The 20,567-nt window shown below is 43.1% G+C and overlaps 1 protein-coding gene across 6 annotated transcripts in view; it reads left to right on the top strand.

The window, feature by feature from the left end:
* Nucleotides 1-20,567, top strand: part of LOC137416427 (TBC1 domain family member 1) — a 94,567-nt gene that overhangs the window by 33,900 nt on the left and 40,100 nt on the right. For all 6 annotated transcript variants that reach the window (XM_068102007.2, XM_078775888.1, XM_068102008.2 and 3 more), the window contains 3 exons: nt 1,623-1,727; nt 2,119-2,211; nt 6,507-6,724. In XM_068102007.2, the coding sequence (XP_067958108.2) occupies nt 1,623-1,727; nt 2,119-2,211; nt 6,507-6,724 (416 nt within the window). The remainder of the gene's footprint in view (nt 1-1,622; nt 1,728-2,118; nt 2,212-6,506; nt 6,725-20,567) is intronic.

Here is a 20,567-nt window from a genome sequence, read left to right as displayed (position 1 = left end):
TATTTCACGTTGGAAAACTATGTTGCCGTTAAACTATGTTTTAAAACGAATTCAAACTGCGATTAAATTAAAACGATTCATCCTAACTGCGATTTGCGAACTTCCGGACAGTGACGACTTATCTTCCGGCAGCCAATCACAGAACGCTCTGTTGCGTAGGCGTGGCCGATGTGAGACGAGCGGAGCTGAGCGCGTTACGAGCTGACCGCCATTACGGTACGTAATTCGATTTCTTATGCGCATTATTTCTCCCAATTCAGTCAGAGCGAAGGGCGGAAGCGAAGAGCGTTGTTTTTTTTGTTTACGGGCGTACGGGCGGGGTAGAGCGTACGGGTAGCGTTTTTTTTTTTTTTTGGCCACGGAACGGGCACCCACGTACGGGCAATGCCCTAGTCTATCTATAATTCCAGTAATCTCTGTCTGTACGTTTGTCTGTGACCGCTGTTTCTCGACAACCACGGGTCCGATATACTTTTAACTTGCCAGGTATATTGCTGGGGACCCGAGGATGTGCCTTTTCAAGGTTTCATATTAATCGGACAATTACTTACCGAGCTATGTCCAAAAAACGATTCAACCAATCAGAGAGCAGCGAACGATCGCGTGTGCCGAACGTGGCGGGCACACTCTGCCTCGGATGGCACATTTGAGAGCGTATTCATTTATTTCACGTTTGCAAACTATGTTGGCGTTAAACTATGTTTTACAACTAATAAAAACGAATTTGCGATTCATTCGCTTTCCTGCGCGTTTGTGCACGCGATGGCGATTTCTTTACCAAACTCCGGAAGCCGTTCGCTTTGGACCAAACCATTGCATGTAAATAGAGGGGGGGGATTGTCACCACTCGCAAGCCGTTCGCTTTGGACCAAACCATTTCATGTAAATAGAGGGGGGGGATATAATTTTAGATATATATATAGTACGGGCATGCCCTAGTTATTACCAACTTATGGTTGTTTGTCTGTGCGCTACCCTTTTAAAATGCTGAGCGTCAAGCAAGGAAACAGCACATAGCATATTTAAAGTCTTTGGTATGACTCGGTCAGGGTGGACGCTGACCTCCCAGATTGAGAGTGGATGTTCTAACCATTACGCCACCAAGGCTGGTTAACCTTTGGAACAAATTCCAATTCCCTGCCCTGACTGACTCTTGGGAAGCAGTCTTTGCTCAGGAATTACTTAGATTGCTCTGACGCTGAATGAACAGTATGGTACGCATGCATTTGATTGATTGGATGTGTCAATGCATCCTCACTTGTGAAACTTCCTCATTCCATTTTTTTTTTTATTCTGCTTGCCCCTGAAAGTTTACAAACAAACAGCTTACTGTATTCCAGCATACTCACACATACTGATGTTTGTTTTAAGTTGTCTTTCCTGAAACAATTCATGAAAGATAACAGGAAGTTTCAACTACATATGGTTTCAAAACGATTGTGATCCATCAAGTCTTAAAAAGTGCATAACAATAGGCATTCAGAAATCGTACAAAGAAAGAGCTTGAGCCAAGTCCAAGCAGGGCAGTCTAAGTAATTCCTGAGCCAAGTATTGTATTGTCCAAGACAAGTATTGTCCAAGCAGAGCTGTGCATGTTTGTACCTGTGTGTGTGTGCATCCAGGGTGGCATTAGGGCCAAAGCTGGAACAGCTAAAACCGAGGCTGAAGATACAACTCGTGGCAGGTTCCGAAGCAGCACCACATACTATATACCCGCATCCTCCACGGTTTGTAACCACCACTGAAAATCACAACCGATCTTGTTTGCAAAATGCAGATTTCGACAAACCAACTCTAATCGAAATTACTAGATAGATATCCAAATGTGATAGACAAGTGTGTTACTAGTTATTGGCAAAAGTCTAAGTTTGTATTTCCACATCGTTAACAATGTCTTCACTTAACTGGATATTTCCTGGTTGGAATATGTTGGCGTGTTGCTTCATTTAAATCTTGGGAAATTTCTGCATGACATAACAATTGTGAAATCTCGTTGATATATACGGGTATTGTAAATTTCCTCTGTGTAGGATTTGTCTACGGAGTAAGGTCTTTAGAAACTCAAGACAACAATTGATATGCTCAGATTTATCGTTTATAAGTTTCCTTTTTTTGTAGGGTGAGGGCCACATCAAGGCTGAGCTGACACCACCTCGAGGTGATGCCAAAACCTCAAACAGCCTCTCTGTACCGGTGTCAAAAATCCATGTGGTATGTACTTTACCTCTTGGCTAAACGACAGCACCATAGAACAAACCGGGAATTAAACCTCTTGCTAGCTTCAAAAGCTTTGTCTTTGAAACGTCATTTTCATACCTCGATGCTCATAAGACTGGAGAGCTACAACCATAGACGATCCATAGACACATAGGGTTAGACGATCCCAAAGAGATTCGAGAAACTATGGGGATGATGTGAAACTTTCGTTGGCTCTAATGTTGCACCTCCTGAATCGAGTAGAGCTGGGAAGAGTCACAATGTACCTTCAACAGGTGAGAGTAAAGGGGAATGAAAGATGCTTCAAACGTACGAGAAGTGAAGAAAACAAACTATGTTTGATTTGAATTAACAGGTGAGGGATGGGTTACAAAGTGAGGAGATAGGGCAAGGCCTAATACTAGAGTAGCTCATGGTGGTGTTGTATGCAATTGTATGTCCAGAGCTAAACTCTTCAGGAATCCACTAATTGAAGGTCCAGGAACAATATTTGGTTGGTAACACATTTCCCATTGCGGGCGAAATGGGTGAAATGACCACGCCCTTTTTGCGCGAAGTACTACCATCCGCCGCGACTGTATCTCCAGAACCGTTGGACATAGGAGGTTGCCTGACCACTCAAAATGTGCGGAATGGCCACATTATGGGGGGTCAGTAATACATCGTCATATACAAAAGTCAATGGTTTTTAAGATAATTACCAAAAACCGATTTCAGCATGTTACACACCACAATTATACAATACCACCAAGGCCACAACATATGTATGACACTTTATCATATTGTCCCTGTTGTACCTTTTGCATATTGTTCCTATTTTGGAATTTAATTATTTGGATTTCTACACTTTTTGGCTTTACTACAGCCACAAAACGTCACACAATTTATGTTCCTTTCTCTGCAAGTGCACGTTTTGGTACTCATACATGATGTTGGGCATTTGCATGGAGGGGGGCAGGTCATCGGGCCTGCACGATACTGGCAGTATCACTGGTGTTATGCCAACATCCATTGCTTCATACCCATACTGGAGTGGATCTGGTTTGGTGACTGCAGGAGTTGGGGCTTGCAACCACATCTTACACTGCAGATATGCTCGCTTTATGTGTTCTTGTATCGTTGATGAACAGCACACAAGCTGGTTGAAGTCCAGTTCTTTCTTGGAGTTGTGGTACTGCTCCCATCGATATTCATCGAAAGTGGAACAGTCGGTCTTCTTTAACCCAGACACAAGGAACTTTTCAGCATTGCTTGTCATCTGTGGTGACACTTCTTCTACACCAAACCCTTCCAGTAGGGAGAGATCCATGGATGCTTTCAGGCCAGACAGCTTTGGACTCACCTTGCTGGTACTGTCGCAACCGCTGAGAGCATGAATGGCTGGGAGACACGACACCAAACCGTTGTCCAGTTGATCAACCAACAGGTGGACTGGTACAGTTTTCTTTGTTTTCCGGTTACCAAGCTTCACGTACAGCTTTTGTAGTTGCCAGGTTTTGTTGAAGTGGAAGATGAGGTTGATAAAGACATCTGTGTCAGGTGAGTCAACCAAGACTGATTGAACCCCGTGTTTCACAACACAATCATTAATATGGAACATGATTCTGTCGTCGGCTTCTTCTTGGTTGCTTGAGAGCTCTGTGATCTGTGTTTCAGTGCCAGCTAACAGTTTCCTGCATTCACCCCCATATACTCCTCCAAAGAAGATCTCCTTGTCCGACTCGACATTCTGCAGCATCCACTTGAAGACATACTCCTGCAACCGAACTTTGTTCAACATTGAGCTCCAGAACATAGCAAGATCGACAGGGAGTTTCTGATTGTCAGACCTAATGGTGGTAGTGATTTGTTCTGAACAACTTCTCTGTGCCCGTTCCATTTGCTTGATTGATGCTTTTAGATAAACATCAAATATAATGTCTATTCTTGTGGACTTGGAGCCTGTAGCAAGAATGCTGTTGGAAACACTCTCAGCCAATTCCCCAAATGTGTGAAGGCCCATCTTTTTCATCGCTAGTTTACGCACAAGTGCCATGAAGTCCACTATTGTCATCTGAGCATCACTCTTTACATTCCTCGTCTCCTGTGGAAGTTGACTGACAAGTTCCCTGGTTAAGGAGGCTTTATCGGGCTTCTTCAATTTGATGCCATCTTTACATTCAGTGGTGAGGAACTGGGATGTGCTGGTCAATTCATACTTCAGGAGTTCTAGCATGCTGTACCCTCTTTCTCTAGCATAGTCAATGTACCTAATCGTTTCTGCAGCATCCTTTTTCGCCATCGATTTCTTCGCTGTGGGCGGAGTACGTTTCACAAAAACAGTCTTGCGGTTGGTAGGGATTGTATCATGTAGGTGCTTCTCCTTATCCTGAAATCTGGTCTCAACAAACTCTTGATAACTCTTCTCACCAATTTCCAGGCATTTAAGTAATCCGTCAACAACCTCCTGGGGTATGTCAGCTTCAGTAGAGATGTTCTGAAGTCTGATTCCAGCGCCGAATGGATTGTTGATGGATTTTATGTAATCCAGAAGCGTCTTCGCACGATCATGGCCAATCTTCGTAGAATTTGGATTGAACTCATGGTGTAGGCTCAGTTCACTGTCATCTTTGTCTCCCAAGTTACACCATTCCAGCAGCTGTGCCACATGAAGATCTTTCTCATGCTTTAGGAGATTCCATAAGGCTACTGCTTCTTTCTGTCTAGTCATCCCAATGATACCTCCAGCAACCTTGGCGGGTTTATTGTAACACTTCTCGAGTGCCATGTCAAATCCTACTGCACTGCCTTGTCGGAGAGTGTGGTACATCACCCATCCACCATCTGTAAAGCATCAGTAGATACCTGGGAACTTCCTTTGTATGTCCAGGCAATCTTCAAGGAACAGCGTACCCCATCTGCAATAGTTTGTCCGGCCAAACCCGAAGAACAAAGGCATGCACCGCCGCACAGCTGAAACGAAAAGATGCCAATCGCCTTGCCGAATAGAGTGTGTCAGATCTCTCAGGATAGGATACAGCTCATCCAGAAACAAGCTCCAGTACCTCACATTCTCAGTACAGGCCGTTTCTTTCCATTCTGTGAAAGACCTCTTCAAGTCTGCGTGTAAGATCTTGCTTTCTTCCCAAATCTCTCTGAACTCTGCACGGTCAACATCTAAAGCCTCTATTTGCTGGTCTAATTCACAACTAGTACTGTCCTGGTCAGCTTGAAACTTGAAACTTAAAATTTACCTGTTAACGTTTTCCCTGATGCAGTGTTGCATATAACGCATGCAGTCCCATCATAAACTCCTTCGGCTGCTGACCTTGAGAACACTACAGTTTCCTGTAAAAAAGATTTTTTGCATAATTTCTGATGATAGAACAAATATTGTTTCAGATGGATTGTGAAGCAATGTGCATAATACAACTATTTCTTAAAAACTTACCATGTTTTAGTCACAGCAAGCAGGGATCGAAAGTAGAATTACTTGCCATCAGAGAACACTTTAACGCCTACTGAAACAAAAAATAAACATCTAAATTAGGGTTCATTGTAGTTTTTAATGCAGATTGTTGCTAGACTTTTCTATTCAGGAATCAAGTAATTGAACAATAGGAACAGGAACAATAGGAATAATTGTGGTGCGTAACATGCTGAAATCGGTTTTTGGTAATTATCTTAAAAACCATTGACTTTTGGATATGACAATGTATTACTGACCCCCCATAATGTGGCCATTCCGCACATTTTGAGTGGTCAGGCAACCTCCTATGTCCAACGGTTCTGGAGATACAGTCGCGGCAGATGGTCGTACTTCGCGCAAAAAGGGCGTGGTCATTTCACCCATTTCGCCCGCAATGGGAAATGTGTTACCAACCAAATATTGTTCCTGGACCTTCAATTAGTGGATTCCTGAAGAGTTTAGCTCTGGACATACAATTGCATACAACACCACCATGAGCTACTAGAGGATAAGGAGAGCCAAAAAGAAAAAGATGGAAAGTTGGAGCAAATGATTGGAGGGCAGAAACCATTATTCAGATTTAGCTATATTTAATGTCCCTGTCGAAGCAATTAAGGTACATACAGAGATCAGTCACCTGGAAGTAAAAGTCAAAAGACACTTTTGCATGTGCTTCTTGATTGATGTTGCTTTGAGGGAACAAGAAGTCTTCCATACAAATATGAAACTTTTATGGACGGCATGTTATAGCTCGCTCACAGGCTTCTACCTGTTTAAAGGAGTACCTTATGTTTCACTTCACCTGCTACCACCTGTTATTCTCTGCCACACCTGCTTCTAGGTCGAGTCTTTAAGGACGCATCGCAAGTATTCCGCATCCTTTTCAAGTGTTGAGGACAGCAGCCTGACCTCACCGCCAACTATTAACCCTGTTTCCCAACCCACACTGTTCTCTTTGGCCACATCCGGTGCCAAGAAGCATGTGGCTCTAAGCCCTTTGGCTTTACCAGCATCCACGCTAATCCACAACGTGGAAGTTCATCGAAGCGCAGATGCAGCGTGAGTCTGTGTTTGTAATTCCTCTACCTTTCTTCTTCTTGCTTGCTTTATGTTTTCTTCATGCCTTAATTCACCATTTTGTACTTTTCACCTGTTATGACGAAAAAGCAACTTTTCCCATAACATTGGCAACTTTACTTATCTAACTTTTGTGTTTTTATTTTGCTGTGCTTATTCCTGCTCCAAATGGAATTTCATCTCGCTGAGAATGGATGTTTCCATTATGCTATCAATGGTTTGAGGGTTGGTGCTGTCTGTGGCCCTCTTTATTCAGAGTGTTTAATGAAGTGGATACTAGAGGTAGTAGTCTGGGATCCACAGGCTCAAAAGCTCCATAAAATGGGTTGGACCTGACACGGCATGCTATACTTTTTGTTTGTGTTTTTTCTATTAATTTGGACATTAAGGTCCGCTGAATGAGAGGTCTGCTCTGCCGGAAACCTTGCGAAAAAAATTTGTGGCCATTTTTGTATAAGGGCCCTTTATTTTTTGACCGAAAAATGTGAAAAATGTTTTTTTTCTTAAAATCCTCAGTGGGTTGTGTAGGCTGTCAATAAATGCATCCCAGATACACAGAATACATGTGTTGACAACATCAAATTGAGAAATACACTTGCAAAACCTTTCCAAATGATTTAGAATCATTTTTATGCAAAAGTGCCCCTGATTTTTTTGCATTTTTTCAATATTTTCATCTTTACTTCATTAGTAATCAACTATGCCCTGAGTTATGACATCAGCCAATGTGTCATTCTTTTCACCAAACATTAAAGTCATTCCACAGTAAACATTCTGAAAATCAAACCAAAATCAATGGATCTGTGGTGATTTTATTACCCTTACGCTAAAAAATCCGAGAGACATACCGTATATTGAGCATCATGGTATTTTATGTCCATTTTATTAAACATCCTGGCCAAGGCATCTTTTTAATTTTAACAGAACCCTGTGCCCCCAAAGAAAATACTTGTAACACAAGAAATACAAAACAGCAAAACGATTTTTTTAAACAAAATGTACACAGGATGACAAGCCAACAAAACAATGATCGTTACGCAGCTGAATTTGGATAGATTAGTGACCAGTATGTAGAAAAAATGAAATTAAACTTTAACTGAACAAAATAATTGAACATAACTAAATAAAAAATTACTGGCAACAACGTCTGTAATATCACATGAAATTAACATTGCACTGAACAAAATAACTTATAATGTGTAATGCATGTCACTGTCTTCGTGTGTGAGTTCAATCCTTGAACATTTGTTGGGGTGCCCGGTGCAGAGACATGCGATGACACGCTTCACATTGGCTCTCGCACAGGAGCCTCCTCGGGCACACATGCTTTTCTTGCAGTGACAGTATTTGGTGCGTTTGAATTCTGCAGGTTTTGCCTCCTTCAGCATCATGGTTGCCACCAACTTACCATTGACAAGCTCTCTGCCATAGTCAGTGGCAGCAGGGTAGGTTGGATGAAACATGTGTGCTCGCTTGCATACAGCCAACTGATGCAGGGCTCGGCGAAGGTGTAACTGGAAGGCATCTTCGGTAGGTGGAAGGCAACGCATGTCTCCTTTGATGTTACCAAAGAGATGGGCTCGCAGTGCATCCAAATTACCACCGAAGTCACTCCTCTCATACAGTGACGCCATGTATCGCCTAGCTGCTGTCACAACATCTTCCTGAACATCCAGGCTTTCTTCAGGGTCACCGTATCTGCACAGGGGCAGAAGACCTGCCAGGTGATCAACGGCAGTTTTGTAGGCGCACCTTTTTCCTCTTCTGTAGAGATAGCTCACTGTGTCACATCCAGTTCAGTATGTAGGTGCTGAGGAGCATGGATGTAAGATCTGCAGCTTCAACATCATACTTCACTGCCAGAGCTTCAGCGATTGCATGAGCAGGTAGGTAGATATCCATCTTCTTCACCCACAGCTCCTGCAGGCCATCCAGGTGTGTGATGTAGTATATGCACATCATGATCACGTCTGTGTCAGTAGCCACCACTACAGCCCGTTTGTGGTGCAGACGTTGTACTGAGTATGCAATGTGGGCAAACATCCTGGTATCTGCCTCCTCATGCTTCTCACAGGACAGTTCTGGAAGCTCAACCTGACAATCTGCTGACAACAGGACAGTGCGACCAGGATCACGGAAGATTCCACCAAGAATAAGTGTGCATCCTGCAGGAAGGTACTTGTTCTAAGCTGCCCATGCTTCTCTCATGTAGTTCAACACGTTTGCTTTATTCAGTGGATTGTGAACGAAGCCTTTCCATTCGGGTATGGCGAGAGCATCGTGTGGCTTGTACTCCTTCATCTTGCTGGGGCAGGTCTTCATTCACTTCTCTCGTTCCTCACCTTTCAGACTTTCAGCTGGGGAGACATCATATCGATCACCAACAAAGTGGATGCAGTCACAGTTGTCTGGGATACTACTGAGGAGCTGCTTCAGGTACTTTACTTGCAGTTCATGGAAGGTGCTGCTCCAAAGATGTTGGTGACGCTGGATGAATGCCATGGCATCTACTACCATTACAACAGGCTTGTCGGACGATGGCAGTCTGTCCACTTCCCTCCATGAGCTATCAAGGAATGTCTTGATTGCAGCCAAGTAGTCGGCCTTGTTCCCTTTACGCATGGCATAACCTTGGTCAAGGGATGGATCTGAGTCAAACAGGGAGGCTGGGCAACTTGTCCACTCATGACTGAAGACCTCCACCTTCTTGTCTTCATCCAAGTCCTGCGCAAAGTACAGGTTTCGGACAACTGCACTCTCTTCCTCGTAGACCTTCTTGGCTTTGAGTGCCATGGACAGTGACTCTTTTGGCTTTGCTGCAAATATGGCAAGTTTTATTGGGGCTATTCTCACTGTCTGTTTTTCTTGCTGCAGCCAGTGCCTCCAGTCCTTTTTCACGGGCGCTCACCAAGTCTGCAGATGCAGCTTTGTGGCCTATTGAGAGGTTCATCAGCTCCTGTTCTTCACATGTGAATGGATTGATCATCTGGTTGTTGATGACATCTATTATTTTCCTAACACTTTCAGCCTCCGTTGTGCCTTGGCTGTTGGAATCCTCATGGTGTTTGGTGTCATCCATATCCAGGTGTGCCATAGCCTTTGTCTGCTCTGACACTGCTGTCAGAACTGGAAGAGCTCGCAAGTATTTCTCCATGGCCGCTGGCTACTGACTGATGCCAGTGAAGCGTTTTGTCTTGGTATCACGGTTGTAGGTTTTCTCGAGTGCCATGTCTGTCCAGACACCATTGAAACGACCTTCTGTTTGACGTACAGTGAACTGCCCATCCTTGAATTCCCTATGGATGTTCGGAGCCAGTGTAGGTAGGCTTCTCATTGCTTCTAGGTAGTGGGGCAGGCAGGATACATACTTGTAGTGGCCAGCACTACAAAGTATGGTAACATCTTTTCTACTTCAGCCAGCTGTTCCTCCCACAGGCGTCGTTCTCCACGTGTCGTTCTCTCGGACGGATGGCTTAATTTTTTTTATTTTAATTAAAACATTTTATTTTATTTTTTTACTTGGGTGGCCGTAATATACCTGGGCAGCCCGCCCAAGTTAAGTCTATGTGTGGGGAAACACCCTACACAACCCACTGAGGATTTTAAGAAAAAAAACATTTTTCACATTTTTCGGTCAAAAAATAAAAGGCGCATATACAAAAATGGCCACAATTTTTTATCGCAAGGTTTCCGGCAGAGCAGACCTCTCATTCAGCGGACCTTAATGTCCAAATTAATAGAAAAAACACAAACAAAGAGTATAACATGCCTTGTCAGGTTCTCTCAAATTTTGGTGACTGGATCCCAGACTATAGCTGGTTCATACTGAAAAGCAAGATAATTTGCACAATATCTGATTTCCCATTTTAGCAGAGTTTACTTGAAAGAGGTGAATGGGCTTTTCCTGTGACTGCAGAATGGATTCATTTGGTAAAAACAATTTCCAAAGGAAATACATATAAAAGGGCAGCTCCAGTTCTTTTGTCTTCCTTGTTGCTAACTTCTTTAATCTTATTTCATGATCTCCTTCCTGTTTTCTAGCCCTTGGCTTTCCCCTATTTGTGATATTTTTCTTTTCCCATTATTCCTTGTGTCAGTGCAAAGGAGAATGAATATTTCTGTCAGTTAAATGTTTGTGATTCGACAATATTTCAGAAAATATTAAAGAGAAGGAAAATTATAACAAGGAAATTCGACGCAGGTGGATGCCATTGGCCCATCATTCCTGTACCACGCCAACACCACATTAAATAAATCCATCAAATCGACTTCATTTAATTGGGGATGGGGAGGGATGGGGGTGAGAAAGATGTGGGCAGGCTCAGGGATATCAACATGGGGCAATAAGTAAACATAGCGGCAATACCCCTGGTGCACACCTGGTAGAATAAACGGTATATGGCACCAACTAAGGGTATTTTAAACCAATTTCAATGGTTGCTAGAAGACAGGGCAGCATGTAGAATCATACTAACATAATCATAAGACTTTAAATATACAAACAAAAAATACCTATTTTGGGGGGCAATCCCTCCTCCCGCAACCCCATATACCTCCTAAGACCCCAATTTTTCTAATGCCTTGAACAAACATTGGTACATCATGGGTGATTAAGGTTGTGTTGAAGTTTCATCGAAATTGCGTGTGTAGTTTCTGAGAAGAAAGCAAATACCTATTTTGGGGGGCAACCCCCGTAGACCCACAAAGGGGCAGATTTTTTTTAATGCCATGAAGAAACTTTGGTACATCATCGGTGGTAAAGGTTGTGGTGAAGTTTCTTCAAAATTGTGTGTGTAGTTTTAGAGAAGAAAGCAAATACCTATTTTGGGGGGTCAAACCTGCACCCACTTTGACCCCCGTATACCCCCCCTTCGACTTTGATTCTCTTAGTGCCGTGAATAAACTTTTGTACATCACGGGTGATGAAGGTTGTGGTCAAGTTTCATCGAAATAGTGTGTGTAGTTTCAGGGGAAAAAGCAAATTCCTATTTTGGGGGGTTAAACCTGGATCCACTTTGACCCCAGGTAAACCCCCTTAGACCCCGATTTTGTTTTTTTATATACCGTAAACAAACTTTCGTCACACACAACAAATATCATTTGTGCCAAATTTGGTCACAATCCCATCAGCGGTTTCGGAGAAGAAGTTTCAAGTGTTTACGGACTGACAGACTGACGGACGGACAACGCGCCATCGCATAAGCTCCCCTGAACTTCGTTCCAGGTGAGCTAAAAATGGGGAAATTCTATTTGTTGTTGTTGGATTTTCATTTGTTTATTTTGGAGCGGGTGGAGATGGGTGACGGTGGTTTTAGTGTGAATAATATGTATACAACATCGATCACAAACTATCGCTTGACGAGAATCTCTCACAGACATCACACTCAGCACCGATGTACGCAATCACCCATCCCTACTCGTAACCACAAGTCCTGGCAATATCTCTGTAGCCCTCTGAAATGCTTTGAGGCATCTGTCTAACTCCAATTTCGACCTATCTGCTGTTTCTGGTGCCACTACCTTTCCAAGGAGACCATCCCGTGCATTAACTACTGTCTGAGTGAAAAACTCTTGCCTAACTCCCATGTTAACTCTCCTCTTCTTTTCTTCTTCTATGCAGGCCACTTGTCCTATCACTGTTTATTCCACTGAAGATCAACTCTTCTTCACTTATTCCCTCTATACCCTTTATTATCTTAAACATCTCCATCATATCCCCTCGTAATCACCTCCTTTCTAACCTATAAAGTCCTGTCTCCTTCAGCCACTCCTCATAGCTGAGTCTAGCTAGGCCCGGAATCAATCTAGTATCCTGATGCTGAATATGGAAGCTATATGTCCTTCCTGAGATGTGGTCACAAAAACTGCATACAATATTCTAGATGAGGTTTCACTAAATTCAGGCACAGTGTTAAAAATGTATCATGTTCTGCCGGATGGAGCTTTGAAATTTCCTCAAACCCTCAACCGGAAGAACTGGAAGTGAAATTGTTTTTTAGTTCAGGCATAGTCAGGCCCACTTCTGTCATGGATGCCGGTCTGTTGTCGAGCTGCTCCACCGTCGAGTCATCCATCATTTGTGATGGTTTTATGCCAATCGGCCACCAAAGATACCGGATAGGGTGATGATCTCAGTTTATGAAAAGACAATCCAATTGCATCTACTTGCAAAGCAATAACAGGAAATAAATCATAATATATTTGAGATGCGTCATTTCATACATTTACACAAACCGTTTGTCTTACTACCAATGACTTATCAACTAGTACAAAGCTCAGTTGGTAGAATACTTGCCTGGGCTGCCTTGTTGTGCATATGTTGATCTGTGAAATTGAACGTGATTATACATGCAGGGAGTGCAGCATCTTGGAGCATGCCATCCTTTGGATGTGAGCATAAAGCCAGCTGTGACGTCTACATTTGGTTTTTGGGAATTAAATATCTAAAAGTATCCCTCAAAAAGGGTAGGCCACTGTGTGATCACTAAATCCCCTGCCTGGATATTAGGAGGGATCTAAGTTTATTATAAATAATAGGGATCGTTGAGTGTGATTAACATGGTGGTAAGAATGTTGGTGTTGGCTTAGCAGTTAGGGTGCCGGCTTGGGATCCGAGGATCCTGGGTTCGAATCCCGGTCGATTGCTGAATTAATGCCAGGGGGGTTGACTCAGCCTGTCATCCTTCCGAGGTCGGCAAATTGAGTACCAGCTTGCTGGGATGAATGATCCCGGTGTGTACCCCGGTTTAGAATAGGTACACCGTATCCCTGCGCATCGTAAGAGCGTGACCAAGGGTTGGCGTCAGGAAGGGCATCCGGCCATAAAAACATTGCCTCAAACAGGAAACCATGATTATCATGGGGCCCGCAAGGCTAACCCCTGCTCTAGCGGGGAAAATGGCCTTAAAACGATCATTCATTCATTCATATTCATAAGAATGGTGTTACTATGTTAAGGATATGCAAATTGAATCAAGTGAACAGACTATGGATATGATGTACGAATGGTGGGCCTAATGGCCTCCTCGTTTGCCCAGGTTTCTTGTATGTCTTCTTCATATAACTTGTTATTCCAGTGCTTAAAATAAAAAAAACAGGGGAATATTGGAATCGGCTTTGTCTGTCTGTCTGTCCATCCGTCACGTTGTCTCCTCCTAAACTGTTGTGCAGAAATTTATGGGTGTTTGAGCGTTTGAAATGAGATTAGGGAATGAAGGGGGAGCACACACCAGAGACAGACTTGACAAGGCACTACCATGACTTGGAAGATGGAGACTGGTTCGAGAGTTCAGCCTTGAGATTAGCAATCCGATGTTTTCCGCTTTGCCCTGGGATGGACACAAACTTGTTGTGAGCTTTACGGAATGACCTGAGTTTCACCAAAAGGGTGTTGATGGTTTACCGCACGCAGTCCACCATAAACCCCCATCTGGAGCAACTCCCAAAATCCAGGATCACTACTTTCTTCCACTTGTTTGTTTCTCCTTTTTCCCCACATTTGGAAACAACTTCCACATTCTATTCAATCTCATTCTTCCCTTCAAGTCTTCAACAGAGCTCTTGAACACCACCTCAGATCCCCCATCCACAGCCATGATATTTTCTACCCCAGTCACCAAATCTTCCCTCCCTCCCATTCCCCCACCCACCCATTGTCCCCCCACCCTACCCCAATCCCCATTCTGAGCCCACCTGCATTCCAAGTTTTCCGTTCTTCCTAACTGTGAGTTTGCTTCTATGTCCATATTGTCCACCCCATGCATCCTCCCCTGCCCCCATTCCTCCCTACCCACATTGTTTTTCTCCAACTCTTCCTCTATTCTATCCCTCAATCCTGCTGTTGGTTTTTTCCCCTCTCTCTACTGTTCTTTCTGTTCTGTTACATCCTCATCCATTCAGTGTTCTAGCTTTTCGTCGAGCCTTCACTCTGTATTCCAGTCAGGTTAGACTTCTATGTTGAGAAATAACTTTTTGTGACTCCGCAGCCGAAGACACCGGACACGTGTGTGTGTGTGTGTGTGTGTGTGTGTGTGTGTGTGTGTGTGTGTGTGTGTGTGTGTGTGTGTGTGTGTGTGTGTGTGTGTGTGTGTGTGTGTGTGTGTGTGTGTGTGTGTGTGTGTGCGCCTGTGCCTGTGCATGTGCATGTGTGTGTCTCGCAAATTTTTGATGCCACCATAACTTTTGAACTACTGAAGTGATTCCATCCAAATTTGTCAAAATTATGAACAGTAATACAAAGATGAAATTATTCTCTCACCCCACCCAATCGTTCCTTCCAAATGTCCAGTTTTCCCTCCTGATAGTTTCCTTCTGCACCCGTTTTGTCCAACCAATACATCCTCTCCTGCCCCTCATTCCTCCCCACACCCATTGTTTGTACAAGTCTGCCTCTATATTGGCCTTCAACTCTATTGTGGGTGTTTCCCGCTCTCTTAACTGTTCCTTTTGTCCTGTTGTGTCCTGGTTCTTTCAGTGTTCTAATACTAGTTCCACCATGAGCCTCGACTATGTATACTATACAACAAACAACAACAGGCATTTTAAGGCCATTTTCCCTGCAAGAGCAGGGGTTAGACTTGCGGTCCCCATGACAATCTTCTCCATCTTGCCCTATTTTCTGCATCTCTCCTTGTTAACCCCCTTGCCCGCATTTCTTCTTCCACCATCTTTAGCCAAGTCTTTCTCGGTCTTCCCCGTCCTCTACTTCCTTCTACATTCATTTCCATCACTCTTCTCAACCAGTCACTTTCATCCTTCCTCAACACAAGACCAAACCATCTCAACCTGTTCCTCTTCACAGCATCAATCACAGGCTCTATTCCCATCATCTTTCGCAATTCATCATTTGTCTTCCTCTCTCTCAACGATACTCTCAACGATTTCCAAACATTGATATACAGCCAACCCAGTAGTTTATGCTGTGTTCAGTACAAAGAGGAATTCAAATACCTTAAATGCTGATGGATCCGTGTGGAGAGAAGAGAAGCTGATGTTCTGGGCCTTGCCCTTCGTCTCAGCAAAAAGGATAGGTAAAGCCTGAAAATGGCAGCTTCTCTTCGCTCCACGGTGGATCAATCACCATTTCAGGTTTTTTCTGTCCTATTTGCTGTTCAAGCTGCTGAAGCTTTTTCAAGCTTTTTCAAGATAGCCCATCAAGCTACTGAAGGGCAGTGTCTACATTTGCAAAGAACGCTCAACTGTAGTGCTCTTCTGGACAACTTCTGGACATGGTAAATGGGAGAGGCACATGTTTATTCATTTGGGGGGCTTCTGAAATGTGGCTTTAAGGGGTCCAGCTCATGGAGTTCAATTTTGTGGTTTGACTCAGTGACAATCAAAGAAGAAAATTCCTCTTCAGTTCACAGAATCATAGGTGCATTCCTGACCATTTTTGCATTGTCGAGCATCCCCGATACGGTTTATTTTTGTTGACCTCATGCAAAGGTCCAGTGACATCCATTGCTACTTTCAGTCCCAGATATGTCACCCCAGAGCTGAAGTGCTCATAGAGGGATCGAGCTTTTGCTGATGCCTCAGAGTTAGTTGATTCAGCTATCTCATAAAGGCTTTTCAAAACGGCCTCGTAGTTATTGATGACTGAAAATATAGCAGTCGTGTTGGGTAAAGCGGCTTTATCGTTTCTTCCAACGGGGAAGTTGAAGTATCTGTACTGATCACGGAAAAAACGTGATTATACGAATTCTCGTATTTTCTGCTTCTTCTGTATAATTTCCCAAGTTCCAGCATCAATTGTAGGGCATCGGTCACCAGAGGTTGTGCATCAGATGCTTGCTGGGATATCAGGTTCAGAGAGTAGGCAGCACAACGGAAGTGTAGAGATAGGGGATGCTCTCCCGAAATAATTGATTGGCAGCCGTTGTACTCCGCCCAACTTTGACAAATAGAAGCAAGGGACATGCCTGAGAAAAAGTAGCCCAATCAAATCACGGAAGCAATTGGCGTCCACTGGCACACAGATTTTTGTAATATGGTTCTTATTTTGGATTTAACTGCCATATCAAAAGGAAGAAAGTACCAGCACATGAAAGATTTGCAATGACAGAAGGAAGCAAGTAGCCAAACTTGTTTTTGTAACTTGCTTCCTTTTGTCAAAGTTGGGCAATACTTGCCATGCATGTTTGCAGCTCCATTGCATGTTTTTCCACCTAATACGCTGATGTAAGATGAATCCGGAGTAGCACATATTTCACTCTAGTCGCAATAGCTTCTCCTGTCGTTTCACCTTGTTGGTCGAGACATACCCACAAAGTCTTCGTGGACTTCCAAGTTTTTATCGACATGATGGATGCATATAGTTTCTTGCTTTTTCCCTTTGTCGTGCGTGCCGTCTACAACTACCAAAAATATTTTGGACTGTTCCATGATATTAGCTATTATGCTGCATTGAATTTCGTGAGAAGAGTGTTTGCACTTAATTTCAAATTTTGCTGGGCTGGCACAAGTTGCATGACAATCTCAACCATGTTAACCATGTGAAACCCCAGTGAACATTTACATAGGGATGAAATAACTTGCTGTGCAACCAGAACTGAAGTGAAACAGGCATCAAAACACATTTTAATATAAACTAAGGTTTGGAAACCTGGTGTAAATGATATACATTGACTTCAGAAAGTATTCACTCTACTTGAATTTTTCACATTTTGTTATGTTACAACCTCAATTTAAAATGGATTAAATTGAGTGTTTGTGTTATTGATTTACACACAATACACCAAAATGTCAGTCGAGTTTTTTTTTGTTTTTTGTTTTACAAAATAATTAAAAATGAAATGCAGAAATATCAAATTTACCAAAGTATTCAGCCCCCTGAGTCAATACTTTATAGAAGTGCCTTTAGCAGCGATTACAGCTATGAGTCTTCTTGGGTATGTCTGTATCAGCTTTGCACATCTGGATTTGGGGAGTTTCTCCCATTCTTCCTTGCAGATTTCCTCAAGCTCTGTCAAGTTGGATGGGGAGCGTTTGTGAACGGCAATCTTCATGTCTTTCCACATATTTTCACTGGGATTCCAGTCTGGGCTCTGGCTGGGCCACTCAAGGACTTTCACATTCATGTTCTGAAGCCATTCCAGTGTTGCATTGGCTGTATGCTTGGGGTCTTTGTCCTGTTGGAATGTTAATCTTCACCACAATCTAATGTCTTTTGCACTCTGAAACAGGTTCTCTTCAATGATTTGTATTTGGCTCCATTCATTGTTCCCTCTATCCTTGCAACTCTCCCAGTCACTGCTGCTGAAAAGCATCCCCATAGCATGATGTGGCACTACCATGCTTCACGGTAGTGATGGTGTGAGATGGGTGTTGACCTGTGCTCGGTCAACCTGTGGGTATGAGAAGCGATTTGGGAGCTTTAAATTGGGTAAAGTTAATGAGTGGGTCGTTTGCATCGGAGAAATGGGCAACCTTCAGGGAGCAAATGTCTAGGGTGCCAATTATGTCTCCTTCAGTGAGGTGTAAATGTAAAGGCAGAAAGAGATCAGAGTGGTTGAGCAGGCAGGGACGTAGTGTAATTAAGTATAAGCAGAAGGTTTTCATCAAGTACAAAAAACAGTACTGTCTTCGAGTCCGACTCACGTCTATATCGGAGAGACAGAGACTACGTAAGAAAATAACTAAACAGGCCAAAAGGGAATATGAAAATAACATAACCGGAATATTAAACGTAACATGAAGACATTATTTAAGTCTACAAGAGGTAAATAATTGATTAAGTGCAATGTGGTTCAATCGAGGAATAGCACAGGAGAATTGGTGGACAATGACTCGATGAGGGTGAGATGACAAGCTTATTAAAGTTTTTTGCGTTTGCCTTTACACAGTAACAATCAGAGGAACTTCCAATAGCTGAGAGTACTTATCTCAGGGTGAGAAAGGACTTTTAGAAGAGATCTAAGTAAGATTGAAGGAAGTGCAGAAACAGTGAGAACTAGAACGGCACTCAGTAGAGCACATACCTCCGCCAGGCTGAACAGTTTGTTTTCTATCCCATTGATAGGCCGGATCTGCATTCGGACATTAACCAAAATCGAATCGGCTTTATCTTGTCACCTACCCAACTCTTCAACAAAGTTTTGACATAACCCGTCTACAACTTTTTGAAATATAATACTATGCTGTGTATCGTTTTTGACCCTATCACTCAATTGTGAATAATCACTTTATAAATTCGAGGATCCAGATCTAGATATTCACGAAAATCTCATCAATTTGTCCTTGTTACACACCCAACCTGTCTACCAAGTTTCTTCTGAATCCCTCCATAACCTTTTGATATACCGAGACTTTCAGAAGGCATTTGATAAGATATCACTTAAGATTGATGAGGTGAGAGCTTGTGGAGTGCATGGTAAAATAGCTAACTGGATTGGAAACTGATTTAGTGAATGGAAGCAAAGAGTGGCTGTGAGTGGGAGGATGTCTAGCTGGGAGGATTAAATAGTGGGGTTCCTCAGGGATCGGTATTGGGACCGTTATTATTCATAATTTACATCAATTATTTGAATAGTGGGGTGAAGAGTAGGCTTTCCAAATTTGCTGATGACACAAAGCTTGGAGGTAAGGTAGATAGCAGAGAAAGGGGTGATAAAATTCAGGAAGGTCTCGATACTTTCATATATTGGGTGAAAGATTGGCAGGTTCAGTTTAACCTAAACAAGTGTGAGGTGTTGGGTGTGGATAAGAATAATGAAAATAGAGATTACAGGATGCAAGGTGAAGTATTAGAGCATGTCACACAGGTGAAGGATCTGGGATGATAATATATATGATGGGTAAGCAGGCAGCACATTGCCAGGTAACTCGAGTTAAAGCTAACATAGTTTAAAGTTGTATTTGTAGAGGGATAAATTATACATCTAAATAGGTAGTGTTAACACTGTATATGAATTTAGTGGGGCCTCATCTAGAATATTGTGTACAGTTTTGGTCCCCACATATGAGGAAGGATATACACGTAGCTGTCATAGAGAGGGTACATTGTAGGGGTACCAGATTGATTCCGCGCTGAGCTAGAATAAGCTGAGGAGTGGCTGAGGGAGACGGGACTTCATACAACAGAAAGAAGGTGGTTATGAGGGGTCTGATTTTTTTTTTTTGTATACATAATCGAGGCTCGTGAAAGAGCTAACATTTATCACACAAACAAATCAAACAGACAAACAACCAAATTATATAAAAAGGGGAGTGGTAGACAAGATGGGGAGAGAAGGGGAAGCACATAAACACAACATTTGTGAGGGACATCGGGAATGTGTGGGAGGGAGAGGGCTTGGGGGGAGGCGCCGTGGGAAGGGGAGAGGGGTGGGTGGGAGAAGTATAAACACAAGTAAACCAAGGACTTCCAGGAAAGAAGTTGGTATTTCAAAAAAGAGGATTTGGGGTGAAATTAGCGGGGGTTGAAAAGATCAAGGTTTTGGATGGGGGAAGATAAGAGATGGTGGTAAACAGCTGATTTAAAGACCTGGAGGGAGGAGTGGGATTGAAGGGAGTGGGGTAGTTTGTTCCAGAGGTGGGGAAAAAGAGGAATGAAAGAGTGAAGGTGAGCAGAGAGTCTTGATTTTGGCAGTTTAACCATAAGAGGGTTGCAGGCAGATCTTGTGCGACCTTCAGGAATATTTGGGGGACAGATCCCAGAGAGAGCTGGAGGAGCAAGGCCGGAAAGGAGTCGGTAGAAGACAGAAAGACCACGAACCTGCCTGCGGTGAGTAAGTGAAAGGCCCTCGGAGGGAGCTTCATCACGGGAGATTCCAATGATTCTGAATGCTTTGGTTTCAACAGCATGAAGACAAGCTAGGTGTGAGGC

Source organism: Myxine glutinosa, chromosome 4 (assembly GCF_964187855.1).
Source record: "Myxine glutinosa chromosome 4, kmMyxGlut1.1, whole genome shotgun sequence".
NCBI lineage: Eukaryota > Metazoa > Chordata > Myxini > Myxiniformes > Myxinidae > Myxine > Myxine glutinosa.
Note: the sequence above shows the minus strand (reverse complement) of the source record. Positions and strands in the feature narration are given on the sequence as shown.